The sequence below is a fragment of the Ascidiella aspersa genome, chromosome 6, assembly GCF_963924565.1.
Source record: "Ascidiella aspersa chromosome 6, kaAscAspe10.2, whole genome shotgun sequence".
NCBI classification, from domain to species: Eukaryota; Metazoa; Chordata; class Ascidiacea; order Phlebobranchia; family Ascidiidae; genus Ascidiella; species Ascidiella aspersa.
The window spans coordinates 16554038-16567945 of record NC_139452.1 but is presented as its reverse complement, the minus strand read 5'-3'; the positions used below and the strand labels follow the sequence as shown (position 1 = coordinate 16567945).

The 13908-nt window shown below is 37.5% G+C and overlaps 1 protein-coding gene and 1 pseudogene across 1 annotated transcript; both read left to right on the top strand.

Annotated features, from left to right (window-relative positions):
* The first annotated feature begins 7466 nt into the window (after positions 1 to 7466).
* LOC146140502 (protein FAM200B-like) lies at positions 7467 to 7952 on the top strand. The gene has a single exon (XM_083392640.1). It carries the CDS (start codon positions 7467 to 7469, stop codon positions 7950 to 7952), a length of 486 nt encoding a protein of 161 aa, XP_083248766.1.
* Positions 7953 to 8177: 225 nt separating this feature from the next.
* LOC146140501 (zinc finger BED domain-containing protein 5-like) lies at positions 8178 to 8663 on the top strand (annotated as a pseudogene).
* Positions 8664 to 13908: the final 5245 nt, after the last annotated feature.

The window sequence follows — 13908 nt, the reverse complement described above, 5'->3', positions numbered from 1 at the left end:
GTTCCCGGCTGCCAAAAAGGCTTCGGGTTATAAATCATTTCCGCTTTCTCGTGTCGCCTTCTCTCTTTCATGCAAACTTTCAACTTGTATATGCGAAACTTATATCAATATATAACCAGTCTTGTCTAGTCAATACATTGAGTGGTTGTTCTTGCCGGCATTTGCCGGCTTGCCCATAATAGCCAACAAAAACTGCGTGGATTTGTAATCAGACTACAGCAATACTTATTGAAGCAATAGCGAGGTTGATTGATCGAGGCAAATTAGTTTAATGAGACTTGCAATTAACCCGCCTGCATCACACATCTGAGAAAATAATAATAGATTGAATCTGATGATGAATTATCGTGTGAAACTTTTATTTGTACATTTCAACAGAATAAAGCTTCAAGCAACATGAGATTACCTAGTACGGAGTCATCCATTAAATCTCGATGACTGTACCAAAGCAGCTCATTCAAGCGGTTGGCAAGAACCAACACTTACAACAAGCAGATGTAGCTAGACAGCTTAATTTATGCAGATGGCAAAGTTTTTGTCTTATGTTTAGCGAAACTTGAAACGCGTTTCCGGGCGATTTTCCCTGTAGGCCCTACGTGTTTCTTAGTTCCAGTATCAAGTTATAGCTATATATTAGTATTCCAAAAAGATTAACTTGGATTCTACATAACTTTAACTGGCCTGTTTTTAGGTAAACAAATACAAAACGAAAACAATGCGGTTAAAGGCGAAATTTCCACCGTTCCATTGGACGATAGCCACGAAGGTATTATTACATCCATCTTTCCAAAAACTGACACAAGATTTGTGAATGTTTATGTGCGGTAAAATAGGGCATGTTTAGACTAAACAAGTTCCTTTATTGGTAAGATAATATTATTTTTTGTAATTATATGTAAAGCGTGACCTCTTCTTGTCACATCTTGTATAACCAATTTATCAAATTCCACATTTTTTTGTAATATATTCTTTGTAAGTCGAAACGTCGATTGTTAATGAAAAAAAATGCTGTACAATATAGTTGTATAGGATTGTTGTGTGCTACCTTCATGACGTATTCCTATGCATGATATATATATATATACAGATATAATAAAAATGACAAAAAAAAGTACAAGAAAAACAAATTACAATAGGAAAGCTTTTAGGCAGCTATAAGGAACATTTACTTTTGTGTATTGCCATACTTTCTCTTTTTATATCCGAATATTTATCGGAAGTTCGCACAGAAGATAACATTGCGAAAAAGCTTTACATAGTCGGGACACTTTCGGCATATCTACAACTAGACGAAATACCAGGCGTTGCCCAGGTTAAATCGAATATTTACCGATTATTCGTAAGATCTTCGTAAATGGCATAAATAATGCAAACATATTTTTTGAAATGTCATAACAAATTTGCTTATGCCTAAACGTTTGAACTAAGTGTCACTAAATAGAAATTTCAAATCATGTGGTGTGAAGTCGGCGCACGACACTTGGCTAAGCATGCAATACATCTTTTAAGTAACGAAAACCCGTGACGTTTGTCAAATGAGAATAACTCCCAAACGTAAAACTTTAGGTTGCAGCAGCAATTGCTTAGACTTGCTTAATAGCGTCATGTTTAAGCAAATACGTAATCCCGGTGCTAAACTGCGTCAAACGTGATAAAAATCCTCATTGAAAAAACAAATGCTGTTAACTACTGCAATAAAAAGTATTGCGTGGGTAAACGCATTGTAAGAAGTTATTAGGCTTTGGCCTCAATCACTATCGCTAACAAACGGCTTAAAAATAAAAATTCAATTCTTCGTAAATTTGCGAACTCTACCTAAATTTTAAGCGTAAACAGGCATCAACAAGTTCCTAAACATAATAGTCTTATTTGGAAGCATTCACATTTTACTTTATGAAGGAAATGTACTCAGTTTTACTTTTTATTTCCCCGCAGGTAATTGCGCTTGAAAAAAAGTTTTGCGCGGATACGTTAAACTCGGACAATCTTTTACTTTAACTCTGCCAAACACAAAAACTTCTAAATATACCTGTATTAAATTAACTAACGCTGGGGCCTGGGATGCGTGCTTTAAAACAATCTTGGTAAGTGACAAATCACATTGTAACATTTTCTAAATCGCATTGAGTGTGACGTAACATTGTGATGCATCCGTTGCCCAGGTTAAAAAGAATAGGGTAACACTAATTTACGGAATGATGAATGGTTGGAATGGTCGGAACGCTCACAGTATTATTATTAAATATAATAACACTTGACCCACCTTCACCCAAACGCTAACCCCCACCCTAACTCAAATATTGTGCGTTGGTTTCATAATTGTTTTAACGGGGTAACACTTAAATTAGTGAGCGTTCCGACCATTCATCATTCCATAAATTAGTATTACCCAGAAGAATATTTACCGGCTATTCGTAAGATCTTCGTAAATGACATAAATAATGCAAACATATTTTTTTTAAATGTCATAACAAATTTGCTTATGCCTACACATTTGAACTGATGGTCACTACATAGAAATTTCAAACCATATGATGTGAAGTCGGTTAACTATAACGCACAACACTTGGATAAGTATGCAATACATATTTTAAGTGACGAAAACCTGTGACATTTGTCAATTGAGAATAACTCCCAAACGTAAAACTTTAGGTTGCAGCAGCAATTGCTTAGACTTGCTTGATAGTGTCATGTTTAAGCAAATACGTAATCCCGGTGCTAAACTGCGTCAAACGTGAGAAAAATCCTCATTGAAAAAACAAATGCTTACTGTTAACTACTGCAATAAACGCAATATTTCGCGAACTCTGCTAAGTATTGCATGGGTAAACACATTGTAAGAAGTCATTAGGCTTTGGCCTCAATCACTATCGCTAACAAACGGCTTAAAAATAAAAATTCAATTCTTCGTAAATTTGCGAACTCTACCTAAAGTTTACGCGGTAACAGGCATCAATAAGTTCCTAAACATAATAGTCTTAGTTAGAAACATTAAAATTTTACTTTACTAAGGAAATATACTTACTTTTATTTTTTTTATTAACCGGCAGGTAATTGCGCTTGAAAAAAAGTTTTGCGCGGATACGTTAAACTTTGACTATCTTTTACTTAAACTCTGCCTAACACAAAAACTTCTAAATATACCTGTATTAAATTAACTAACGCTGGGGCCTGGGATACGTTCTTAAACACAATCTTGGTAAGTGACAAATCACATTGTAACATTTTGTAAAATTATTTTGTAAATCGCATCGAGTGTGACGTAACACTGTGATGCAAACCATTGTAAACAGAAAGTGAACATTTCAACAGTTTTCCAACAGTGAGATTTGAACTCAACGTTTTCTACCACTGAGCTAAAGCGCCGAACCTTAATGCTGCTCGAATTTCATGTTATAATCATCACCGACTGGGCGAACATCGTGCCACACACATACACACATCTTACATCTCACAAACATTATGTAGATCAGGGGTCGGCAACCTACGGCCCGGCCCGCCGCCTCTTTGACAAATTGGACACGAGTCCATTTCACATACTTTTTGACTATTTCAACTACGTAATTACGAAAAATTTTCGCGCTTCGCGCAAATAATCTTTCTGCGTCCGGTTTGTTTACGTTTCATGCGCAGTGGAAGGATGTCAAGTAAGTCGCGAAAAAACGGAAAGCGCATTCAAAAATATTGGACATATTTTTTCCAACAGATTTTATTTCTTATTTTCAGCAATGTGATTAAAACTTGCAAGAAGTTTACAAAAAACACCGGTAAACCAAATAAAAAATCGCGCTCGCTTCGCTCGCCAGGTGACCCTTAACTTAAAACGGTTAACAAACACTAAGCTAGATTAACTTTAAGTGTTATCGCGTTCCCTCAAAGTAGTTTTATTAAACTTTTCATAAGAAATATGGATGACGAAGTGTGAACTCGAATTTTAAACCAAACAAACGCTTTATTTCGCACTTCGCGTTAAGACTTTACTGCCTCTGTAAATGTAATTAAACATGTTTTTAAGTGCAAAAATATCCGAAGCCCGCCTAAAAAAATTCACAGTTGATCTAAAATTTCAATGCCACAATTCTTAGTTATTATTTTGTGCGGCCCGCAGAGACCTTTCTGAGTTTGGTTTTGGCCCGCGACTAGAAAAAGGTTGCCGACCCCTGATGTAGATGATAAATGACATACCTTGCACATGAAAGGACACACTTTACAAATGTTTTGCACGGTTCATCGTTCTCGGGGGAAAAATACACGGTATTCGTAGTTTCATACTTAACCACGCGCTCACGTTCTTCCAGAATAAACAAGTCATAGGACAAGGACAGAAATAAAACAGGTGATATACGGTTTCCGTAGCCCTTTTGCAGAAAGTACATACATTCGAATATTTTATCGAACGAATAAAGGGAATAATTTGTGTTAATTTAGCCCAAGTTGAACTTAATTTGGAAGCTTCTTGGTTTGTTTTCGATTGTTGATTTGCGCAGGTTTCGATATATGCTTTCCCAAGGCAGACGTGCACACTGCACAGTGCACTCCAGCAACTTATTAAGGTCCAGTGCCATAATCTAATTGAGCTCTAGGTGTAAGGAGGGTTTGTTGCTTGTATTTTTTCGTAAACTGTTCTGGTGGAGTTATACTGGTGAATAAATTTTTTTTTTTTTAATGTTTCGGTTTTACACGGCCGTGACGTTGTTATGCTACCGGTACCCGAATCGCATTCTTCTGAAAGACTCGAAATAAATTTAACGAAATTGCCAAAATCTGTGTTGTTTTGATGGAAAGTTAAATTTATTTGCCAATGCGTCATATGTTAGGTATACTCGCCGTTTATATTCAGTAAGTCCTGGTGAAAAATAATATTAGATTCGATAACGGCTTTGTCACAAATTAGTGTATAACCATGTAACCTTTCCTTATGCGCTAAACTTTGTTGTGTTGTTTACGAATTGACTTCATGTTACGTCATAATGCCCCAAAAGTGGTGTGATGTTTATCGGTTAAAACCAGAGCTGCCACTCCTTGGGATTTTTCCCAAGATCTTGGGATTTCAGCCTAAACCTTGGGATCTGGGTATAATAGTTCTATATCTTGGGAATTTCAATTCATTTCATAATTACAAATATTTTTTTGCTTATATTTAAGGACCTATTTCATAAAAATAATAAAGAAGTGGCTTTTTGCCTGGCTCGTGCTGGTACGCATACGCTCATTAGTGATTTTATACATTGTGTTAGAGCGAGAAACTTAGTTTGCTTTCTATGCGTTTACTTCTGTGACGTAACAATGCTATTTACTTGCTTGTGTGACGAAACCGTTCATTTATTAGCTTATGCGACAGCCTAAATGCTCCCAGGGTCCATTCCAGACCCAATCAAGGATAATAATGAGAGCTATTATAGCAGGGTTCGGCAACCTACGGTCGGATTCGGCCCGCAAATGTAATTCATCCGGCCCGTCACCCATTTGACAAACAAGACACGAGTCAATTTTACCTACTTTTTGACTTGACTATTTTACATTACTTAAGTGCGAAAAAGTGTCGCGCTTCGCGCGAATCATCCTTGTACATTCGGTTTGTTTACGCTTTGATGCTCTCTTTTAATCTGTAGAACAGCGCTTCTTTACCAACTTACAAGAAATTCAAAAAATAGCCGTATACCAAATAAATTGCGCTCGCCTTGCTCGACAGGTGCGCCCGGACTAAATTAGATTAATCATTAAAGTTATCGCGTTTCTAAGTAGGTGTATTACACTTTTCATTAGCAGTCTGAACGACGAGGTGTGGACTCCAAAAGATATTTACCGCCTCCTTAAATGTAATGGTGCAAAAAGTCCGAGGCCTGCGTGATTCACAGTTGTTCTAACATTTTACTAACACAATTCTTAGTTAAAATTTTGTGCGGCCCATAGAGACCTTTCTCAGTTTGGTATTGGCCCGCGACTAGAAAAAGGTTGCCGACACCTGTGTTAGAGCTTCAATAAACATAGGTGCGCACCACAAAGTCCGCCACAGTCTCTTATATTTCAGCTTTTTTAATCTTGGGATTTTTTTCCAATTCTTGGGATTTTTAGACAAGAAACCTTGGGATAAATTGAAAATCAGAGTGGCAGCCCTGGTTAAAACCGGTCAGTCTACATTAAACGTGGCAGGGAAAACACGTGTGTTTTTATGTGCTTCAAAAGGCTAACTGCAAGTTAACACTTCTGGGTAACTAAACTGAAAAAACGTCGAGGTATTTCTCAAAATAACGGGCACATTATTTGTGTTCGTGACAGGCATAAAAAAAACTTTTAAATGGTATTTTATTTTTTCGTTTAGCCAAAGCGGACGGTTGTTTGCCTTTGGATCTATGATTTCCAAGAGTTGTTTGCTCGCCGTTATTGCGCAATGTGACGTTCGCAGGGGGAGTATAAGCTTTGTAACTACATTGTTTGTTTCTATGTTCCCATTAAGGAACGCTTCTAGTCGGTTACCTTGGAGAAAAGGGCCTTCGATTTGTTTCCAATCAGCCTCCGCATTTTCGTCGAGTAGTGTATAGATCAGGGGTTGGCAAATGGGAACACACAATAAGACCTAAAAAGCAGCAATACCTAAAGCAGAAAAACAATTTTAAAACCATGGTAGTAAGAACAGCGACATAATACACGCAATAGCATTAGATCAAAATCGTCTGAATAAGACCTAAATCTGTCGGAATAAGGCCTAAATTCATCGGAATAAATCCAAAATTCATCGGATTAAGTCAGGGGTTCCCAACCTGTGGTACGCGTACCACTAGTGGTACGCGAAGGCGTTTCAGGTGGTACGCGAGTAGCTTTCGTTTTTTCCACAAAAACCTGGATTCACAACTTATAATATTTTGTTTATCTGGTTTTGTTAACAAAAACAAATTTTCCCGAAGCCTATTCTTATCTAATGGTGAAAATAACGGCCCAAATAGACGTTAAAAGCGACATGCTTTATTTTCAAACGTTTCGACAAATTCTCATGCCATCATCAGTGAACTATTCTTATTGTTACGTAACTATTCCTGTTGTTAAACAATGCGATCTTCAAAATACAGGTCATGTGAATTGTCAACAAGCAGTTGCTTTGAGAAGCTGTACAACGCTGCGGGACAGTGGGCGTTAATTATATCAAATGATTGCTGTTTATATATATAATCTATTGTTTTATAACTTAAGCTACAAATAGCGTTGAATAATGCTAATAGTATGCTAAAAGTAATTCGTAATAAAATGTTCACTGACAGCTACATCTGAAGAGGTAGTTTATGATTCAGACTAGGCTAGTAATATAAAAGTACCGATACTGGTGGTAAGGTGATAATGCAGGAAGATGAGCAGCGATAATGCAAGAAACACATTTCAAAAAGTTGTAACTACCATTTTGTTACCAACTTTAGAGTATCACATTTGAAGGTCTGTATTTAGTTTTGTTAATTTTTACCCCACCTTGCATCATGCCCAAGCGAAAGTATGATCCCGAATACGTAAAATATGGTTTCATCTTAATTGAGCACAATGGAGAAGTTCTTCCACAGTGTGTGGTCTGCTTGAAAACATTGCCCAATGCGTCTATGAAACCAAGCCTGCTCAAACGCCATCTGGAAACAAACCACGTTGAAAAAATGAACAGAGATCAGAGCTACTTCCAGCGATTGGGCGAGAACGTAAAGTGGCAGCGTATGGATAAAACTGGCCAGATCCAGCAGCAGAGTGCAGATATTGTGAAGGCATCTTATGAAGTCGCTTTCTTGGTGGCTAAAAATATGAAAGCGCATACGATTGCAGAGTATCTTGTTATGCCAGCGGCTAAGATCTTGGTCAGACGAGTAATTGGAGAGCAGCTCTGTGAAGACCTAGGTTCAGACCACACTTCTCTCCTTTATCATACAGAAGTACGCGGCTCTCCCGAGAAAACACAACAAAGCGTCTTTGTGAAATGAGGGATGAACTACTTTTATTTTTCAAAGAGAAAGATCACGACTTTTAAAAAGATTTAGAGGACAAGGAATTTATCGCAAGATTGGCATACCTCAGACATTTTCAAAACTTTCAACCATTTAAATCTTTTGTTTCAAGGTAAAAACTGCACTGTTGTTTCACATCTCAAAGCCTTTGTTCGGAAGTTGGAACTATGGAAGAAAAATGTGGAAAGCAAGCGCTATGGCATGTTTAGGTTTCTGTCAGCTCTTGAAATGGAAATCAGTGATCATTTTTCTCAGGAAATTATTCATCATCTCTCATTGTTTAATGCTGAAATGTCACATTATTTTCCAGATGTAATAAGTTGTGCTTATATCACTGATCCTTTCTCAGTTTAGCCAGTCGATCTACCTGTTGGAACTGGACGGCAAGAGGAGTTGATTGACATTCAAGAGGACCAAACAGCAAACACGAGACACAAGGAATGTTCTCCAATAGATTTCTGGCTCAGAATGGCCTCTTCATATTCAACGCTAGTTTCCCATGCTGTTCCACAGCTACTGATTTTCCCTTTAACGTGGGAATGCGAGCAGGGATTTTCAGTCATGATGAACATCAAGTCAAAAAATTGAAACCGACTAGGTGCGCCCGGAAACGACTTTCGATGCGCTGTTAGCAAATTTACACCGCGCATCGACGAATTGGTGGACAGTAAACAAATATCTCATTAAATTCATTTGGTTATGGTGCTTTAGTGTTATTTAGTATAGAACAATATTATTCTTTTGAATAAATCATGATTCCACAAATTAGTTGTTCGGCAAGAAGTGGTACGCGCGGCAGTACACAGCGTCCAAGTGGTACGCGATCGTAAAAAGGTTGGGAACCCCTGGATTAAGTCCTAAATTCAACGGAAGAAGGCCTATTTTTTTCGTGAACCTATTTTTTTTTTCGTAAAACCATAATTACGTCCGAACCTGTGGGTAGAGGGTATGGGACGATCGGGGGCCATCGGTCTGCAATCGGCCGTGTTGGTGACTACGTTTGGACGCCCTAGTCTGACCGGCGCCCTGACGCCGCTGTTTTGGTACCGGATATGTGGCCCTGTTTGAATTTATTGGTGGGTAATGACTGGGGTTAGAAAATGGGTTAGTGTTGAAATTATTAGGGGAGTTAGTGATTTTATTCTGACGTTGGTGTTGGTCTTTATTTCGGTCTTACAGCTGTAGTCTGGGCAAATGTATTCAATTGGAGAGCCATTTGCAGAAACCAGAGAGCCTCAAAATTATTTCAATATAACAACGGTAAATAATAAAAGTTCAGCCGCAATAATAACAGAATTGTAAAATAACAAAACGGAAATAATCAACACAATAATAATAATAATAACGGTTATAGCAAAATAACATTTTTGTTTAATATCAGTCTTTTGTTAACTAAATCTTCACACTCTTACGTCTAGTGTTATGTCATAACGAGATGCTGGCCTAAATAAAGAAAAGAAAAATAGAGAAACGTTTATAAACGGTTCTTTTGGTAACCTTTACAATATTTTGGAATTTTACTATTCAACTAGAAGAGCCACAAAAAACATGCCAAGAGGTGGTCGCAAGAAAAATATCGACATTAATCTTTTAAATCCTGCGTCGTTTTTAAACCAAAGCGATGCACGAAAAGTAGAAGAAGAAGGATGCGTAGACTGAAGTGTAAGCGCAGAAAGATGCGAGCCAGATCCAAGTATATCCCCACCTTTTGTTTCAATGTTCAACGAATTGTTGCCACCGCCATCCAACCACAACTAAATCACTGCTTTTATTCATCGTTTCAGATCGAGTAATGACTGTGAATACAATTTTGATGAGTATTGAAAAAAAAACATGCCGGAGAGCCGCATGCGGCTCGCGAGCCGCAGTTTACCCACCCCTGGTATAAATAACAGACTTTAATAACAAAAACAAGCACACGGTGGTCTTTAACCGGATCACTGTGGGGTTTGTGTCCTGGCATTTTTTTCTTGGGTAACACCGTTTTTTTTGGCCAGTAAAATACTAAAATTATTACCTTACTGACACTTACTTCTTATACTTATTACCCACAAACAAAAAGGCGAAAATGTTGACCTAGCTACTGCAAGTTATAACTCGGGCCCTACCTCCAAGTGGCCGCACTATCTCCTTTGGGAGAATGGTTGTCATGAGGACTTGGTCTGAATCCATTACAGACACTTCAGGCATTCCCGGCCTTCTTTTTGGCCAAAGGAAGAAATAAGGGCACTACCTCTTAATTTGCCCTTACTTTACTCTTACTTTCTTTAGTTATTTTTAGAAAAAACAAACAAACAAAAACGCGCAATATTTATTAATATCAGTCTTTTGTTAACTAACTCTTCGGATTCTATGTCTAGTGTTAAGTCATAAACGAAATGCTGGCCTAAATAAAAAAAAAAATAAAAAGAGAGAAAAATTCTGTATAAAAGTGCGGCACCCTTTACATGCGTTTTAATGCGCCCTGGTGTGTTACGTTATCTTTACTAAATAAAAAACATTGAAAAAAATTTGGTGACACAGTTGCTCGTTTAATTAAGCTAATTGGACTTAAATTATTTTTCAACTGACTTTTCTGGGACTTCAATTTGAAAATGGCTTGTTCACAATACTGTTGCACTCTCAGTCGCGCATTTCACCCGATCAGTTAGAAATTAGTGCATTTCTAAACAAAAAGGTCTACGACAGGGGTCGGCAAATTACGGCCCGCCAATGTAAATCAGCCGCCCCGCCGTCTATTGGACCCGCCAATGTAACACAAGTCCATTTCACATACTTTTTGACTAGAAAACTACGTAAGTGCGAAAAAAAAAGTGCGTAAGTGCGCTTCGCGCAAATTTTTTTATACATCCGATTTGTTTACGTTTAAATGCAGTCTTTTGAACTATAGATCAGCGCTTCTTAAATGAAATGCCGGTATACAATAAAAATCGCGATCGCTTTATTGCTCGCCAGCAGGTGCGCCCGGACTTGAAAAGGTTAACAAACACTAAACTAGATTAACCATTGAAGTTATCGCGTTTCTCCACGTAGTTTTATTACACTTTTCAAAATGCATGAGGACGTGTGGACTCGAATTTTAAATCGATCTAACGCTTTTTTTCGCGATTCGCGCCAACATTTTACTGCCTCCTTAAATGTACGGTAATCAAACACGTCTTTAAGTGCAAAACTAATTCGAGGCCCGCCTGATTTACAGTTGTTCTAACATTTAAACAACACAATTCTAAGTTAACATTTTGTGCGGCCCGCAGAGACCTTTCTGATTTTGGTTTTGGCTCGACTAGAAAAAGTTTTTTTTTTCCGACCCCTGGTCTACGACAATTAGGGCATCCAAAGGCAGAAAAGTCTGACTTTTAGACCTTGAGGTCGCGGCAATGCACTAATTTGGACCTTTGGGTAACCCCCCGGCTTAGATAAATTAAAAATATTCGTTGAAAATTCACAAGAGATAACAAAATATGTGAGATAGGATTACTAACACTTGACCCCCCTGAACCCAAACGCTAACCCAAATAATGTGCGTTTATTTAATAATTATCGGAAGGCTGGGAAAAAAAGCTCAAACTCGGTGGGCTTAAGAAAGTTTTTCGTCCATTGTTTATAGGATTTTTACGTCACAAATTGAGGTTTTGGGACCTAGCGTTATTATAACTATAATTATAAAATAATGCGCATTATTTGGGTCTAGGGCGCTGGGCAGAGGCGTAGCCAGGGTATTTTGCGCCCGGGGGCAAACTATAAAATTGGCGCCCCCTCCTCCATGTTTAATCTGTAGAAGCCATTTTGTCATATTGTGTTTACACAGAGAATTTTTGTTTTAATCGATGTGTCGTAACGGAAAATTTTCAGTAAAAATCTATGGCCTAAATTCTTTGTAACCATATGTAATGTTTACGTCACTCCTTGCAGCCAATGTGCAAACGATAAGCGGAAAGTTTTCGGTAAAATTCCGTTACGTAGATTTCTTGCAACGAATGCCTTGTTACACCAATTTTTATGCGTCAGAGCTGAATGTGATGTTACGTATATCCGTTTAATGTGAGCGCTTTGTTTTGAAATTCGCCTTATTGTCAACAATCCATTATTTTAGAATCGAACGCCAGTTACGTCACAATGTAGATCGAAGCGCTTTTGTTCAAGCCATATTTGGACAAAAATATTATTTCCGTCTATAAGAGTCGAGAGAAAAAGGTTTAGACCACGCCTTGTTGTCACGTGATTTATTATTGAAAATTGTAAGAATATCTACGTCAATATTTCCTGTGCATTTTAGAAATATTTTCGCCAATAAGTATAGTGACACAATCGAATAAAAAATAGTATCAACCAGTATCAACCAGTATCAACCAGTACTGCCTAGTGCAGGGAGAGGCTTTTACAGCTTTGACTGAAGACAACAAAATTGACTGTTCATGTATCTGAACTAAAGGAAAGAATTGGACCTGAATGGCCTCACGAAGACAGGCCATCTCAAATCTTGTAGGAGTGTGGTCGATTCATCTTGGCAATTATATAAATGAAGACTCATTAATCGGACCCATACCTTCACAAATTGATGCCCGCGTGTGAGGAACGAACCACCTGCAAACTCATTAACGGACTCATATCCCCTCAAAATTGATGCCCGCGTGTGAGGAACGAACCACCTGCAAACTACTTTCCCAAGAAGACTGAAGAAACGAAGCTCAAAGAAAAAATATGTGCCTTAATCTGTATGGACCACCTACAAACGGCCGCCTAAAAACTGTCATGTTTGGAACTTGCAAGAAGCCAGCTTTAGAAGAAATTAATCTCATCGAAAGATACGTGAAGAGACGCTCCATAGCGTCAGCAAAGCATTTGCTTGGAATTCGAAACACGAAATACAAACAAGCGTTGCCGATAAAGACATCACCACTGTTTGGAATCATGGAAAACGAAACGGAATTATGGATTTCACAATAACTGATTCTGCCTAGTTTATCAGGTGAAAAATCTATTATACATTTAAAAACAAAAAAAAATGATATATATAATAAGTAAAAGTATCGACTGAAAGGTCTGTAAATTGTTTTAATGCGACTTTTTATTAAACCATTATGTATCGCATTTCGCAAATTATGTATAGTCTATATCTATGAAGTCTAAGCTTAAACATCGATTGCACGATATTTTGATAAATGTTAAAAGAGCTTAATTTTGTGCTTGGAGCTCAATAGTTTGAAATCAACGCGTTAAACTTGTGAATCATGATTTAATTTTGTTGTGCACGAAATAATTTCGTGTTAAATTTCCGAATTCTTTTAAACATTTGGTACGTTTTGGGTTTTTGTCTGTTTTTCTCTCATCACGCAGCCGCGTTTACACACGAGTTTAAATACCTCGTATCAAAAAGCATAATGATTTATCCACACGCGAAACATTAGCTTTCAAATCACAACTTTAGGAACACCCCATTACCTGCCTTTGTTAAAATTAATAGTGAAAAAGCAGCAATTTCAAAGCGTATTTTCTTGTGATGCGTCGTTATTTTAAAACTTACATTGAACGAATTGTGCAAACTAAAAAAAAAAAATGCAAATTTTTAAGGAAATGTTGCTCAATGTTAAAAATCAATAGAATTTAAAATTGTATTGAATTGCAAAAGATGTGTAACGTGAGTAAATATATATTGCAGTAATTAATTGTCTCAAACTTTAAGTGTAACCTGTCGCGCCTATATATATATATAAGTATAAAAAAATATGTGTGTCTATAACCAAAATGTTAATAACCTAAGTTTGAAGTGTTGCAATAAAAATGTTCAAGACATACGAACACACATCTGCCGAAAAATATTTCGCATTTTTCAGAATACAAAAGCACGTTGGACAGCGAAAGGTCACAGCACAGCGCAGCGCACAATGAATGGCTTTCCGGTGACGTCAAAATTACAACGCACCAAACAGGG